The sequence below is a fragment of the Salvelinus sp. IW2-2015 genome, linkage group LG4q.1:29 (genome assembly GCF_002910315.2).
Source record: "Salvelinus sp. IW2-2015 linkage group LG4q.1:29, ASM291031v2, whole genome shotgun sequence".
Taxonomy (NCBI): Eukaryota; Metazoa; Chordata; class Actinopteri; order Salmoniformes; family Salmonidae; genus Salvelinus; species Salvelinus sp. IW2-2015.
In genome coordinates, this window is record NC_036842.1 from 52,595,755 (window position 1) to 52,613,541 (window position 17,787).

General features: G+C 41.6%; 1 protein-coding gene across 1 annotated transcript in view; it reads left to right on the forward strand.

The window, feature by feature from the left end:
* Positions 1-17,787, forward strand: part of LOC111962152 (ATP-binding cassette sub-family C member 8-like) — a 141,341-nt gene that overhangs the window by 44,837 nt on the left and 78,717 nt on the right. The window contains 6 exon segments of the mRNA XM_070442952.1: positions 4,753-4,941; positions 10,009-10,173; positions 11,192-11,347; positions 16,146-16,280; positions 17,395-17,460; positions 17,462-17,548. Of these exon segments, the coding sequence (XP_070299053.1) occupies positions 4,753-4,941; positions 10,009-10,173; positions 11,192-11,347; positions 16,146-16,280; positions 17,395-17,460; positions 17,462-17,548 (798 nt within the window).

A 17,787-nucleotide genomic window follows, 5' to 3' on the forward strand; every position in this document is an offset into this window, starting at 1 on the left:
TCGAACACAGATTCAACCACAAAGACCAGGGAGGTTTTCCAATGCCTTGCAAAGAAGGACACCTACTGGTAGATGGGTAAAAATAAAAGCAGACATTGAATGGTACCCGCAAAACACCAGTCTCAACGTCAACAGTGAAGAGGTGACTCCGGGATGCTGGCTTTCTAGGCAGAGTTACTCTGTCCAGTGTCTGTGTTCTTTTGCCCATCTTTTCTTTTCATTGGCCAGTCTGAGATATGGCCAGCATCCTGGAGTTTCCTCTTCACTGTTGACGAGACTGGTGTTTTGCGGGTACTATTTATTGAAGCTGCCAGTTGAGGACTTGTGGTTGTCTGTTTTTCAAACTAGACACTCTAATGCACTTGTCCTCTTGCTCAGTTGTGCACCGGGGCCTCCCACTCCTCTTTCTATTCTGGTTAGRGCCAGTTTGCGCTGTTCTGTGAAGGGAGTAGTACACAGCGTTGTACCAGATCTTCAGTTTCTTGGTAATTTCTTGCATAGAATAGCCTTCATTTCTCAGAAGAAGAATAGACTGACAAGTTTCAGAAGAAAGGTCTTTGTTTCTGGCCATTTTGAGCCTGTAATCGAACCCATAAATGCTGATTCTCCAGATACTCAACTAGTCTAAAGAAGGCCAGTTTTATTGCTTCTTTAATCAGATAACAGTTTTCAGCTGTGCTAACATAATTGCAAAAGGGTTTTCTAATGATCCGTTTTTTAAAATGATAAACTTGGATTAGCTAACACAACGTGCCATTGGAACACAGGAGTGATGGTTGCTGATAATGGGCCTCAGTACGCCTATGTAGATATTCCCTAAAAAATCTGCTGTCTCCAGCTACAATAGTCATTTACAACATTAACAATGTATACACTGTATTTCTGATCAATTTTATGTTATTTTAATGGACAAAAAAACAGCTTTTCTTTCAAAAACAAGGACATTTCTAAGTGACCCCAATATTTTGAACAGTAGTGTATATATTTGATTTGCTGTAATATGAAAATACATTACCTAGCAGCCAACCTGCTTGCACCAATCCCATGTAATTACAGTAAAATACTGTAAAATGCAAACMCCACCTCCCCTCAATGAATTGAATTAATTAATTAATTAATTACAATTACAGTAGAATTTATTTTTACAGTATTATACAGTAAATGTTACAGTAATGTACTGTTTGTCATTGCTCAGATATTACAGTAACTACTGGCAGCCAGTTACCTGTTAGTTACCGTAAAACAACTGTACCAAATATTACAATGCATCTTTTTTTTACAGTGCAAGGATTAGTTTGGATGTTCCACACAGTGACAAATAAAGACAGTATTAAGTGTTTATATAAGAACAGATTGCACAGTATGTTTTGGTTGATATGGATCTTTCTTTGAAGCATGACATATTCTGTTTGGATTGCATTTTGTTAGCTTGCGTCAATGCAGCTTTCCCAGTTGGATTGTTTAAATAAAATGTCAACAGGATTAACTAAAAAGCATTGATTTTACTTGTTCTCTAAACAATTCAACTCTGTTCTCCAATGGCCTGTGGKGATTTGACTACATGCATCCGTAAAACTGAGATGGATTTCCAAATAGATGATTGTCTTCTCTAGTTAACACTGAACAGATATATCCCGCCACACACTCACACACATCCAACGTTCCGGTTCCCTTACTGTGTGTTACTGTCCAGTTTCACAGGAAATAAGATCATGTAACATCCCAAGCCATTTCTGGTAACTCTGCAGGCTAAATAATGTTATTTTGCTTATATGTTGATTTGAAACAACCGGAATATGTGAAACGTGAGACTTTAATCATCACACAGAGTAGCAGAGGGACAAACCCAGTCACCACACACACAGACACACACACACACTCTTCCCACTTTCTTCCCATGAAATGTCGAGTTCTTTCACCCTGTGAGGGGTCAAAAAGTCGCAGTGTTCACAGTAGAATGATAATGACCTTGCTCCTCTTAATCTTTTAGTCTTCTTTTCCCCTCCTTCATCTCTCTAATCCTTCTCTCCTCCTGGAAGGAAGTGTGGTGTGGATTCACAAGCAGCCGAAACTGTCTCATTGACCTCAGAGTCCAGTGTGCACTGGAAAACCCTGACCCTGTTGTGRCCTTTGATCCTTGACCCCTGCCACGTGTTGTGTCTCACTGAAAGAACCACGTCTGACCAATTCTCTCRTTATCTCTCTCAGAACCATCTTCTTGACYCTAACCAGTCAGGCTTCAAGGCGACTCACTCAACTGAGACCGCTCTTATCTGTGTCACAGAGGTTCTCCGCTCTGCCACAGCTGACTCTCACCCCTTTGTTCTCATCCTCCTAGATCTATCTGCTGCCTTTGACGCTGTGAACCATCAGGTCCTCCTCTCCACACTCCTGGATTGCATCCTACCTGGCAAGTCGCTCCTACCAGATGGCGTGGAGAGAATCTGTCTGCACCATGTGCTCTTCCTACTGGTGTCCCGCAGGGCTCTGTTCTAGGCCCTCTCCTCTTTTCTCTYTTCACACAAAGTCGCTCGATCCTGTCGTATCCAAACATGGTCTCTGCTATCATTGCTATGCGGATGACACTCAACTACTCTTCTTATTACCCCCTTCTGACACCCARGTGGTGACACRCATCTCTGCATGGCTGTCGGACATCTCCACTTGGATGTTGAMCCACCACCTCAACCTCGACAAAACGGAGCTGCTTTTCCTCCCKGRAAGGGCCTGCCCGCTTCAAGACCTCTCCATCATGGTTAACAACCCCACATTGTCCCTCTTCCAGAGTTCAAAAACCTTGGTGTGACCCTGGACAACACCCTGTCGTTCTCTGCAAACATCAGTGACTCRCTCCTGCAGGTTCATGCTCTACAACATCCGTAGAGGACGAYCTTTCCTCACACAAGATACGGCGCAGGTCCTAATCCAGGCTCTTGTAATCTCCCGTCTAGACTACTGCAACACTCTGTTGGCTGGGCTCCCCGCTTGTGCCATCATACACMTGCAGTTTATCCAGAATGCCGCAGCCCGCCTGGTGTTCAAACTTCCCAAGTTCTCCCATGTCACCCTGCTACTCTGCACCTTCTTACCTTCAGGTTATGCTCAAACCCTACACCCCATCCTGAGTCCTACACTCCACCACCTCTGGTCTCACCACCTCTGGTCTCTTACTTTGTTGATGGAAAATGTATTTTATACGATTGTGATGTGTTGTCTCACCTAGCTATCTTAAGATGAATGCACTACTTGTAAGTCGCTCTGGGGTGGGTTGAAACAAGTGCAGGGTTAAAACAAGCATATGGGTATTTACACTACAGTACAGCACTAGGGTATGAACAGAACATCTGTTCGTTGCTGTCAAACTAGAAACCATATGCATAAATACATATTTGGATTTGGCTGAGATGGGGCCCAAGAGAAAATATACATAGGGTCTGATTATGACAGTTAGTGTGTAGTGACAAATCCTAAATGAGCTAGAACACATGAATGGCTTGGGACGTGACGTGCACATTTGTATCCATGAAACAGGAAAGTCACACACACACACCAAGGTCATTTTCGGAAGTCGGAAGAACCAAATGTGGTTTATTTGTTTATTTATGCATCTGCCCCTGTGCTCTCTGCATCAAAAAGGCTGACCAGAGGCTGCCTCCAAGCCAGGACCTTCACCCCCTAGAGAGGAGTGGGAAAACCAGGACACACCCACTTGCACATGCGCACACACAGACCGAGAGGCTGTGGCTTGTTTACTACTCTAGCCAGAGTAGCCAGACGCTCTCTCTGATCATCACAAACTCTAAATGTGTAAACATCACACAACGCGTTGTCAGCGGCAGGGGTATAACTGCAATAAATAGTTTAACAGTGTTCAATTCAACACTGGTACGGTGTCAATATGGGTCCACACATTTCAGTATTAAATCAACACACTGCTTAGTGTAAAGCCTTATTTGTATATTTCACAGGGTGCCTTGCCTTTCTGATGAATTGTAGTTACCACCCGTGATTGTGTTTGTTAGTGACAGGGAAATGGTTGTTGCAGTCATTTTTCATTGTCCTGTTGCCTTCACCAAGTGAGATTATAAGCAAATCCATTGATTATAAGCAAATCCATGATTTTAAATTGTATTCTTCAACACAATACAATTAGTTAATAAAACCTTATTTTGAGGGCCTAGTTTTACCCTAGTACAGTGCCCTCAACCTCATGGTTTTCAGGCCTGCAAGTCACATTATGATGGCTTGCAAAGTGAAGTGTAATTCCTATTGGAATCCAGCCAGAGTGGGGATATCCAACGTTTGGAATTTGTATTCACCCACAACCTGCATTCAGAATGACTTCTGGATTGGGTAGAAGAAGGTATGAAACTACCTAAACCATCTAAATAAGGAACAACCATTTCAGTAACGAGTGCAATAAATCCCCCCCCCCCCAAAAAAAATGCTATTTATATTTGAGTAGCATAAGATTCATAAAAATAATAGATATTGAAACAAACAGTTAGAACAATGAACCTGCAAATGGAGCACGCTGTGAAATATAACAATGGMCGTGGTTTTGGTTTAACACTGGTTATTAACACCAACACAGTATGTGTTAATTTAACACTTACACAGTTCATTTAACACCTGAATCAACACAAATGTTAGACTGAAAAATCAACTCTAGTTTAACACTGGCCAATTTGCTATGTGATTTTTCACTTTTTTACCTGATATACTGTAATCATGATGTTCTTCCTCTTGCAGAGGCCTCTGGGCTCCATGCCGCAGGACCCTAAGTGGATCTGGAGGGCATTATGCCAGGCGTTTGGACGTCCCCTCATCATCAGCATCACCTTTCGCTTCCTGGCTGACCTGCTGGGCTTTGCTGGGCCTCTCTGTATCTCTGGCATTGTCCACCACATCAGCAAGGAGAATCGCACCATACAGCCCCCGGTGAGAATATATTATTTATTATTATTTATTATTTTATATATATATATATATATATATATATATATATATATATATATATATATATTATTTTTTTTTGTATACATGGCAGCTAAAAGCTCAATTTTGTATACATCAAGAAATGTAAGAAAACAAAGGAAATCAATCAATGTTAGCTAATCAAGAAAGTTCGGAAGTCAGATGGATGGGTCAGAGGTAGCTACAGATTCTAACACCAGATAATGTGATTCATCTGCCCAAAATCTGACCATTATACTGGTAGTTACAGGTGTGGCTATACAAAATGTTGCCAGAGATTTTTCAACTAACCTGATATTGGCGATACCTCGATTTGTGGAAACAGGAGTCTCATAAAATGTCAGTGTCCAGTTGCAGGGGGTCTGTTTGAAGTAAATAAATGTTTTGGTCCGTGAAAGTAATCAAACAATGTGTGTATTTTTCTAATCTTCTCTCATTGATTGAGACAGGTGCCACCCCAAAGTATTTATTTTAATAATGGAGCATTTTCTAAATTCAAACAGACCCCCTGCAATGGGACACCGACATTTTATGAGGACAAAGATAGTATCGGAAATATCAGTTTAGTTGAMAAATCTCTGGCAACGTTTTGTATAGCCGCACCTGTAACTACCAGTGTAATGGTCAAATTTGGGGGKTTAAATAACAWTATCTGGTGTTAAAATCTGTAGGTAGGTCAGGAGGAGGGAGCATCTCCGTCACAGCCAGAGATGGGAAAAATATCCACCAAAATGTACAGTATCTTGTAACAAATACAAGATACTCTAAAAAACCAATGTATCAAACTACAATACTAACTACTTTTGCAAAGTATTGTATTTACCTTAAATACAGGTATTTTGTCATTTCAAAATACAAAATACAGTTGCAAGTACACRCCTTCATTATAACAACATTCTCTGTAACGGTAACAAACAAAAAAATTGTTTKACTTGCTATGACTGTGATATGTGGTTGTTTATCTACCTTGAATGCACTGACTGTAAGTCRCTCTGAATAAGCTAAATGACCTAAATGTAACAATTACAAAAAACAATAGGTATTATTATTGGCTTTGTTTCGGGGGCAGAGCACATTACAATAATACCAAGTGTTAATTTTTTAGCATTTATATTTTGGTCATTTAGCAAACATTCTTATCACACATTGTGCCATCAGACTTCTGATTACCAATGCAGGCTGAAAGTGAGACACATGGTCAGGAGGAGGAGAGGGAGCATCTCAGTCAGCCAAATGTATCTTGTAGCAAATACAATACACTCAGAAGACCAATGTATCAAACTAAAATACTAAATACTTTGCAAATTATTGTATTTACATAAAATACAGATATTTTGACATTTCTAAATACAATACAAGTACACCGCCTTCACTACAACATAACGGTAACAAAAATATGTTACGACTAATACCAATGCAGGGTGAAAGAGGGCACCAAATTGTGAACCGCTATAAAAAAAATAATCATTGAAAATACAAATTAGAGGTTTCGAAAGTATCTTGTTCCAAAATGCATTGGATTGTGGTTCAGGCTGGTGAAATACAAATGATAACATACTCAAAAGTAATTGAAATACGTATTTAAAATACATGTGACAGAAATTCTGCCCATCTCTGGTCACAGCTAGGGAGTTAGATACAGACAGCCCACACGTATACTCAGAGATGGGCAGTATTTATGTTACGTGTATTTGAAATATGTATTTTAATTACTTCTGAGTGTTTCGTAATTTCAATTACACTGGGCTGAACTACACTACAATGTATTTTGTATTTTCAAAATACAAAATACTTTTCTATTCCATTTTTTATAGTGGTTCACATTTTGTGGCCCCCCCTTTCACCCTGTGTTGGTATCAGAAGTCTGATAGCACTATGGGTGTGATAAAAACGTCTGCTAAATTAACTAAATGTATATTTAAAAATGAACAATTGTAAAGCATGCTGAGTATTATGCTAGTGAGCTCCACCCACTATATTCAGTTTCACATATAATTTTACATTTTGGTCATTTACTTGCACAACTAAGGCAGTTAAACAACAACATATCACGGTCATAGTAAGTAAAACCTTTTTGTAACCGTTACTGAGAATGTTGTTGTTGTTTGTGCCGGCTACATGTATTTTAATTAACTACATTACAAAATATAAGTATTTTGTTGTTTATTTTGATACATTGATCTTTATGGTATTGTCTATCTATATTTTGTCATTTTTGCCCATCCCTGCAAACACTGATGGGCAAGGACACACATACAGTTGAAGTCGGAGGTTAAATACACCTTAGCCAAATACATTTAAACTCMGTTTTTCACAATTCCTGACATTTATCCCCAGTAGAAATCCCCTGTCTTAGGTCAGTTAGGATCACCACTTTATTTTAAGAATGTGAAATGTCAGAATAATAGTAGAGATAATGATTTATTCCCAGTGGGTCAGARGTTTACATACACTSAATTAGTATTTGGTAGCATTGCCTTTAAATTGTTKAACTTGGGTCAAATGTTTYGGGTAGCCTTCCACAAGCTTCCCACAATAAGTTGGGTGAATTTTGGCCCATTCCTCCTGACAGAGCTGGTGTAACTGAGTCAGGTTTGTAGGCCTCCTTGCTCGCACACGCTTTTTCAGTTCTGCCCACAAATTTTCTATGGGATTGAGGTCAGGGCTTTGTGATGGCCACTCCCTTGACTTTGTTGTCCTTAAGCCGTTTTGCCACAACTTTGGAAGTATGCTTGGGGTCATTGTCTATTTGGAAGACCCATTTGCGACCAAGCTTTAACTTCCTGACTGATGTCTTGAGATGCTGCTTCAATATATCCACATAATTTTCCTGCCTCATGATGCCATCTATTTTGTGAAGTGCGCCAGTCCCTCCTGCAGCAAAGCACCCCCACAATATGATGCTGCCACCCCCGTGCTTCACGGTTGGGATGGTGTTCTTCGGCTTGCAAGCCTCCCCCTTTTTCCTCCAAACATAATGATGGTCATTATGACCAAACAGTTCTATTTTTGTTTCATCAGACCAGAGGACATTTCTCCAAAAAGTATGATCTTTGTCCCCATGTGCAGTTGCAAACCGTAGTCTGGCATTTTTATGGCGGCTTTGGAGCAGTGGTTTCTTTCTTCATTGCTGAGCGGCCTTTCAGGTTATGTCGATATAGGACTCGTTTTACTGTGGATATAGATACTTTTGTACCTGTTTCCTCCAGCATCTTTACAAGGTCCTTTGCTGTTGTTCTGGGATTAATTTGCACTTTTCGCACCAAAGTACGTTCATCTCTAGGAGACAGAACGCGTCTCCTTCCTGAGCGGTATGACGTCTGTGTGGTCCCATGGTGTTTATACTTGCGTACTATTGTTTGTACAGATGAACATGGTACCTTATTACTTGTGTCATGCTCAAAGTAGATGTCATAACCGACTTGCCAAAACTATAGTTTGTTAACAAGAAATTTGTGGAGTGGTTGAAAAACGAGTTTTAATGACTTCAACTGTAGGTGCATGCCCGCACCCACACACACACACACACACACACACTTGATCTCCCGTTTTTTAAAAGGTCAGGTCCTCCAAAAGCACACACTTCCTCAAAGGTGAACTCCTCATTTTAAGCCAATTAAGTATTTATGAGGCTAATGACTGGCGACCTCACCATGCTGCTGTCTGTCGGTCCGTCTCAAACTCTCATATTCCACTCAGAGCAGACAGGACATGGACGCATCTGTCAGATCTCCTCTCCTGCTGTAATAATAGAACCTCCGTTTGTTGTTTGAAAGTCACATAGTTGCGTAATGGAATWTTTCTGATTTGGCTCAGTAACAGTAGAAATGTTCTGTGGCTACTTGTAGAAAGCTTAAGGTAAATGCCTTCTTCCGAAGAGAAGGTACGTTATGATTCTGTCAGAGGTTACGAAACTGAATATCTGAAAAAGGAGCTGATTTGGAAACAGTGGGGTGGACCTGTTGTCTGTAGACACTCATAGAAGGAAAACGGCATTCTTTTCTGTCTCTGTCTCCATCTTGACATTGTGTTTGGGCCGAGGGTAGACTGAAATAGTCGCCCCTGGAAGAGATTAAAGTGCTGTCGAGCTAAAAATGATGCCACGAGACTGTAGGCTGACAAGAAAAAGAGGTGTGGTCAACTTTTGAATAATGCAATGGCTTGGAACTTCTCAGTAACTTGTTGTGAATCCCTGCAATGGCGCGTCCAGATGTCCAGAGAGAAATGGAAAGCTGGAACTTGAAGGGCAGTGTACTCAAACAAAGTATTCATTTGCATTCATTTGACATACATTTAGGACAGGAGTCGACTGTATACCATTAGAGATTGTGAAATGTCTCTGTGTGAGTGGGTGAAAGAGAACGGGAGAGACGGGGAAGAGGGAGAGTGTGAGAGAGAGACTTGCCAAATGATATCTAAGCTAGAATGACGTATTACCTGTCCTAGTTTTAATGGCTCCTCAGAGATATGAGAAATAAGATATCTTTCTCACCTGAGACCCTTGACTGCATAMTCCAAGGCTAGGGACAGCACCTGAAGGATGACTTCTGTCATTGATTGAACTTCCTTAAAATAGTGGATTTGATACAGTATGACCCCAACCTTGGTGTGATTCACTGGGAGAACTGAATGACTCTAAAGACATCCATCATCATTACAGTACAGCCAGAAAGAGAGAGAGTGTGCCAAGAATAGCTGGCGTGATCAAGAGTGTTAGATAAGAAAGATACAGCGGATTACTTTTAAGTAGATTGTTCATTGATCATCTTAAGGAATGTCTGGGAGTTATTTTTCTCAACGGGGTAGTAATGAATGTAATTTCCTTATAGAAAATCAAACCATTTTCCCCTCTGATGTACATATTCTCTTTGAGAGATTTTGAACTTGTCATGACAGTCAGTCAGACTCGCCGTATGTGGGTTTTTTTACCCGTTGCCCTCCCTGCAGGCAGCTCCTGTCTATGTGAGTAGGATATTGACTGGGGGTACTGACTGACTGGGTCAATGTCTGTGTCTCTCGCTGTGCTTTCAGATAAAGCTGCTGGGGGTCTACTTTATCTCCTCTCAAGAGTTCTTGGCGAATGCATACGTGCTGGCCGTGCTGCTGTTCTTTGCCCTGATCCTGCAGAGAACCTTCCTCCAGGCCTCGTATTATGTGGCCATCGAGACGGGCATCAACTTACGAGGGGCTATACAGGTACTGTACTGTAGGCCTATATACAATAGGGACCACATCGCAAAAAGGATCTCTGCARACTTTCACATGCATCCCACGTTGATGTCAATGGAGATTTGTGTGAAGACATTCTGCCCCTTATGCTTATCCCCATTCTCTATTACTTAGAGACAGGGGATTAGTGTTACAAAAGCATCTGCAGTATCAATACATCAATTTTGTCCAGTGTGTCTGTCTATGGTAGAAACMCAGCAGAGCTCCTAGAGAGTACAGTCAATATATACAATGACATACAGGTAACTGCCGACGTAAAGGAAACATCAACATAAAGTGTCTTAATAGGGCACTGGGCCACCACGAGCYRYCAGAACAGCTTCAATGCGCCTTGGCAGGGTCTGGAGGGATGCGACGCCATTCTTCCACGAGAAATTCCATAATTGGACGTGTTGTTGATGGTGGTGGATAACGCAGTCTCAGGCGCCATTCCAGAATCTCCCATAAGTGTTCAATTGGGTTGAGATCTGGTGACTGACTGACTGACACACAGACTTTATTAAACACCCTATGCTCCTTCGAGTCCCCTCTTTCAAAGTCACTGAAATCTCTTCTAGCCATGGTAGCCAAAATAATGGGCAATTGGGCATTTTTATACATGGCCMTAAGCATGATGAGATGTTAATTCACTCAGGAACCACACCTGTTTGGAAGCACCTGTTATTATCCCACATTTAGGGTAGACCATCGTTGTAAATAAGAATTTGTTCTTAACTGACTTGCCTAGTTAAATAAAAGTTCAAGACAAATACAAAAAATAATTGACTCAAGTGTTTCCTTTTATTTTGGCATTATGTTGCCATTATTATACATGTATAGCAGGGGGGGGGGGACTAAGAATGAGAGTAGCCAAACTACATCACATGTTAGGTGAGTTATAGTAAGGCAAGGTCCTCTGGTAACTATACTATATTACAGGTTTCGGAGGGTGGAGCATTCCTTGMTCTGTTTCCCTATGATGTGTCTGACTGACTTCTCCTTCCAGACTAAGATCTACAATAAGATCATGCGGCTGTGCACCTCTAACATGTCCATGGGAGAACTGACAGTGGGACAGATCTGCAACCTGGTAGCCATAGATACCAACCAGCTCATGTGGTTCTTCTTCCTCTGTCCCAACCTGTGGGCCATGCCAGTCCAGGTAACACTATTCTGTTCTACTCTACTTGTTTAGGTTCTATTCAGCTGTATTTAATTATATTCTATCTGGGTATATTCTGTTTGGTTCTAGTCTACAGTATACTGTAAAGGAATTGCTGTAMATTTGACAGTAAAGGGGCAAATAAGTTACTATATTTCAAATTGCAATACACCTACTGTAATCTAAATACAGTATCAAAGCAAGTACTGCGTAATGACACAGAGTACAATACTGTAGAATTGACTGTATTGTACTTTAAAAAGTAAATGGGCCAGTTCAATTGGTACAGCACTCTCACTAACGGGTTTTGAATTTCACTGTATTTTACTGTAATTAAACGGGATTAGTGCAAGCAGGTTGTTTGCTAGGTACACATTACGGCATATCAACAATAAATTATATCACTTTAAATAACATACCATCTCAATTCGTACAGCACTATCACTAACAAGTAGAACAAATAATAGCCTCTTACAAGGCACTCCTCAAATGATGTTAAGGAGCCAGCAACAACAATACCATGCACCCACTAATGCACTGTAAAACAAAATCAAATGTGTTGTTTTTACAGTAACTTACCGGCAGCCAGTTACCTGTAAGTTACTGTAAATCAAGTACAGTATGTTTCCGTAAATTCCAAAGAAACTTTAGTTTAACAGTACATTACTGTAAAGTTTACAATAATATACTGTATTTTTCTAAAAGCTATAACAAGAGGAAGGTATTGTATTTCATTTGAAAACAGCATAACATTTTGTAAAAGCTGAATATTTCAGGTCATCCCACCCCCCCTAACCTTTGAACCCCTAACAGCTAATTACATGGGTGAAAGCACATGATAATTGTTTTTAGATAGAAAACAGATAATGAGAAGATGGCCAACATGAAGAGATCAAATGTGGGCCAAAATATGCTACAGAGAAGGCATTCTGTGGGCCTATAGAACATAATTGACAGCAGAATCCTGCCAGGATTATTTTTACAGTGTGGTCAAAAGGTTTTTGGAACTCWAAAAATACGGTACGGTACTGAAATTCTGTCGGATGGACTTGCAGAACCATTCGAAATATATCAATTATTTCCCCCGCCCACAAATCTTCCCACAATGTACCATAATTTACAGTATGCTGCAGTAAAATGTTTCACAGTATTTTACTGTTGATAATATCCAAAATYACAGTATAAATGACCGTTTTCCATCACTACTAGTCTAATCCACTTTATCAAAGGCAGAATATGAGTCACAAGGGTAGAAAAGACAGACGGGCAGAAAAGAAGCACAGCAGGAGAAACCCTATGGATTTGAAATAAATGTATGGCATACTGTATATTATAACAGAACAGTGTGATCTTCAGGTTTATGTTCCATGGCATGTATTATTAATGTTAAGCAGTGATGATCTCTCATATCCCATCTCTAAATCTATACATGGAAATGGAAGGAAGGTGTATAAACGCAACATGTAAAGTGTTGGTCCCATGTTTCATGAGCTGAAATAAAAGATCCCAGAAATTGTCCATATGCACAAAAAGCTTATTTGGCTCAAATTTTGTGCACAAATTTGTTTACATCCCTGTTAGTGAGCATTTCTCCTTTGCCAAGATAATACATCCACCTGACAGGTGTGGCATATCAAGAAGCTGATTAAACAGCATGATCATTACACAGGTGCACTTTGTGCTGGGGACAACTAAAGGCCACTCTAAAATGTGCAGTTATGTTACACAACGCAATGCTACAGATGTCTCAAGTTTATGAGAACAGGCAAGGCGATTGGCGAATGCAGACGTGCTGAGCTGAACATGCGGACTCCACCAGGCTGTTGCCAGAGAATTGAATGTTAATTTCTCTACCATAAGCCGCCTCCAAAATCGTTTTAGAGAATTTGGCAGTACGTTCGACCGACCTCACAAACCACAGGTCACGTGTAACCACACAAGCCCAGGACCTCCACATTCGGCTTATTCACCTGCAGGATCATCTTAGACCAGCCACCCGGACAACTGATGAAACTGTGGGTTGCACAATCAAAGAATTTCTGCACAAACTGTCAGAAACCGTCTAAGGGAAGCTCATCTGCGTTGTTTTGGTGTCGTAACCGACTTCATGGGCAAATGCTCACCTTCGATGGCTCTTCACGGATGAATCCCGGTTTCAACTGTACCAGGCAGATGGTATGGCATCGTATGGGTGAGCAGTTTGCTGATGTCAACTTTGTGAACAAATCAAATTTCACAGGTGTGGACCTTACAGTGAAATGCATATTTACAAGCATTTAACCCACAATGCAGTTCAAGAAATAGAGTTCAGAAAATATTTACTAAATAAACTAAAGTAAAAAATGAAATGAAAAGTAACACAATAAAATTACATAACAATAACAAGGTACCGAGCCAATGTAAGTAGGGTAAAGTGACTATGCATAGATAATAAACAGCGAGGTAGGAAGCAGGTACAAGGAACAAAGGGGCGGGGGGGTGGGTTGTCAATGGTAAAAAGTCCAGGTAGACATTTGATTAGCTGTTCAGGAGTCTTATGGCTTGGGGGTAGAAGTTGTAAAGGAGCCTTTTGGACCTAGACTTGGCGGTCCGGTACCGCTTGCCGTGCGGTAGCAGAGAGAACAGTCTATGACTTGGGTGACTGGAGTCTTAGARTTTTTTTCCGGTCTTCCTCTGACACCGCCAAGTATACAGGTCCTGGATGACAGGAAGCTTGGCCCCAGTGGTGTATTGGGCCGTACGCACTACCCTCTGTAGCACCACTGTAGCACCTCTTCACGACTGTCTTGGTGTGTTTGGACCATGATAGTTTGTTGGTGATGTGGACACCAAGGAAATTGAAACTCTCGACCCGCTCCATTACAGCCCTGTCGATGTTAATGGGGGCCTGTTAGGCCCTCCTTTTCATGTAGTCCACGATCATCTCCTTTGTCTTGCTCGCATTGAAGGGGAGGTTGTCCTGGCACCACACTGCCAGGTCTCTGACCTCCTCCCTATAGGCTGTCTCATCGTTAACAGTGATCAGGCCTACCACCGTTGTGTCGTCAGCACACTTAATGWTGGTGTTGGAGTCATGTTTGGCCACGCAGTCGTGGGTGAACGGGGAGTACAGAAGGGGACTAAGCACGCACCCCTGAGGGGCCCCGGTGTTGAGATTAGCGTGGCAGATGTGTTGTTGCCTACCCTTACCACCTGGGGGCAGCCCATCAGGAATTCCAGGATCCAGTTGCAGAGGGAGGTGTTAGGTCCCACGGTCCTTAGCTTAGTAATGAGCTTTGTGGGCACTATGGTGTTGAAAATKTCAGTGAAGACACTTGCCAGTTGGTCCACGCATGCTCTGAGTACACACCCTGGTAATCCATCTGGCCCAGTGACTTTGTGAATGTTGACCTGTTTAAAGGTCTTGCTCACATTGGCTACGGCGAGCATGATCACACAGTCGCCCGAAACAGCTTGTGCTCTCATGCATGCTTAAGTGTTCATGCCTCGAAGCCAGCATAAAAGGCATTTAGCTCGTCTGGTAGGCTCGCGTCACTGGGCAGATCGCGGCTGGGTTTCCCTTTGTAGTCCGTAATAATTTGCAATCCCTGCCACATCCGACGAGCATCAGAGCTGGTGTACTAGGATTCAATCTTAGTCCTGTATTGACGGTTCGTCTGAGGGCATAGCGCGATTCCTTATAAGCGTGCGGATTAGTGTCCTACTCATTGAAAGCAGCAGCTCTAACCTTTAGCTCGGTGCGGATGTTGCCTGTAATCCATGGCTTCTGGTTGAGATATGTACGTACGGTCACTGTGGGGACGACGTTGCCGATGCACTAGTTGATGAAGCCGGTGACTGAGTTGGTATAAGTCCTCAATGCCTTTGGATGAATCATGGAACATATTCCAGTCTGTGCTAGCAAAACAGTTCTGTAGCATACTGTAGTATCCGTGTCATCTGACCACTTCCATATTGAACGAGTCACTGGTACTTCCTGCTTTAGTTTTAGCTTGTAAGCAGGAAACGGGAGGATTATGAAATACAGTCAGATTTGCCAAATGGAGGGTGAACATGGTGGTGGTGGTGGGGTTATGGAATGGCCAGGCATAAGCTAAGGACAAGGAACACAATGTGCATTCAAATTGCCATTGATAAAATGCAAGAGAGCATATTTGGGRTGCTCTGGATCGACGTGTACGACAGTGTTCCATTTCCCGTCAATTTGCAGCAAGGTCGCACAGCCATTGAAGAGGAGTGGGACAACATTCCACAGGCCACAATCAACAGCCTTATCAACTCTATGCAAAGGAGATGACGCGCTGCATGAGGCAAATGGTGGTCACCAGATACTGACTGGTTTTCTGATGTTTTTTTCTGACAGTTTTTTAAAGTATCTGTGACCAACAGATGCATATCTGTATTCCCAGTCATGTGAAATCCATAAATTAGGGCCTAATGAATTYATTTAATTTGACTGATTCCCTTATATGGACAGTGACTCAGTAAAATCGTTGAAAGTATGCTAGTATGGATATTCGGACATGGACAGTTTCCTCTCTCTGTCTCTCTGTCTCTCTGTCTCTCTGTCTCTCTGTCTCTCTGTCTCTCTGTCTCTCTCTCTCTCTCTCTCTCTCTCTCTCTCTGTGTTAATGGCATATTGTGTTTGTGTGTGAGAGTCAGGGAGAGAGAAGGTGCGATTCGCTCATGTTCCACTAATTTGCATGTCCAATCAGATGTGCAATCTAATATTTTCCCCGATCTCAACATTTCCCAAGGTTGAACATGCCCAAACAACATTCTGTATTGTATTCTCCAGATCATTGTGGGGGTTATTCTGCTCTACTACCTCCTGGGGATCAGTGCTTTGATTGGGGCCACAGTCATTGCTGTACTGGCCCCTGTCCAGTACTTTGTGGCCACCAAGCTGTCCCAAGCACAGAAGAGCACCCTGGTGAGTAATACAGTGCCTTCAGGAAAGTATTCAGATCCCTTGACTTTTTCCATATTTTGTTACTTTACAGCTTTATTCTAGAATGGATTAAATTGGTCCTCCCACCAAAGTAGACTTGATGTTGTAATCACTGTCAAAGGTACTTTTATCCAAAGCGATTTTCAGTCATGGCCAGATGGGCAGTATTTACATTAAGTTGCTCCGATTACTTTGTAACTACACAGTAATAACAACATAGTAGTTATGTGGGTATTACTATGTAATTACATGGTAATATGTTTTTTATTTAAAAAAAAATATTTTACCTTTATTTAACTAGGCAAGTCAGTTGAGAACAAATTCTTATTTTCAATGACGGCCTAGGAACAGTGGGTTAACTGCCTTGTTCAGGGGCAGRACGACAGATTTTTACCTTGTCAGCTCGGGGATTCGATCTTGCAACCTTCCGGTTACTAGTCCAACGCTCTAACCACTAGGCTACCTGCCACCCCAAGGTTGATGTTATAACACGTTTTCACATCTTGGCAAACAGTCTGGGTATGTTTTGATTTGATCATGTCATGATACTTATAAATTATGGTGTGGGGTCCTTTTACAGTACACACACACACACACACACACACACACACACACACACACACACACACACCCTCAGAACCCTGGATAACCTTTATCTTATTGATAATAACCAAATGGATTGTTAAGGAAAAATAGTATTTTTCAACCATAATCTCTTCATTAATCACGTAACATGTCTTTCTGCTTTGTCTGCCTTTTTCTCCAAATACACTGCTCATTTCTATAATACCATGCTACTGTAATACAGTGTGTATCTCACTGGCTTAATTGTCTGAGATTAAATACTGTATCTTTCATGGCAATTATATTGTTCTGACATACTTGTGTGTACTATGGTGTAGGACTATGTTTGTCTGTGTTGTGATACTGTACAAGTGTACGSCAGTCAATCAATCAAYCAATCACATKTATTTAGCAGATGTCACAAAGTGCTTATACAGAAACCCAGACTAAAACAGCAAGCAATGCAGATGTTTGCGTGTATTTTGGTATAGAAATATTCCAGTCATTCAGATGTGTCTGTATCATCCTAAAGGAGTACTCCRGTGAGCGGTTGAAGAAGACTAATGAGCTGCTGCGGGGCATCAAGCTACTGGAACTGGTACGCCTGGGAACACATATTTTGTCACGTGGGAGGGACAGGGACAAGGAGCTCACAGCTGCGCCTTCGCCCTCTAACATCCATATTAGTAGGTTACCTTCCGTCCTCTACACCATCCACATCTAGTAGGTTACTACCTCCCTCTACACATCCAATCTAGTAGGTTAACTTAACTCCTCTAACACTCCACATCAGTAGGTGTAAACTTTACTCCTCTCCAAATCATATCTAGTTAGGGTTAACTTACCTCCCTCTAGCAATCCATCCAGTAGGTTACCTTAACTCCCTCTACAAACATCCACATCTAGTAGGTTACCTTACTCCTCT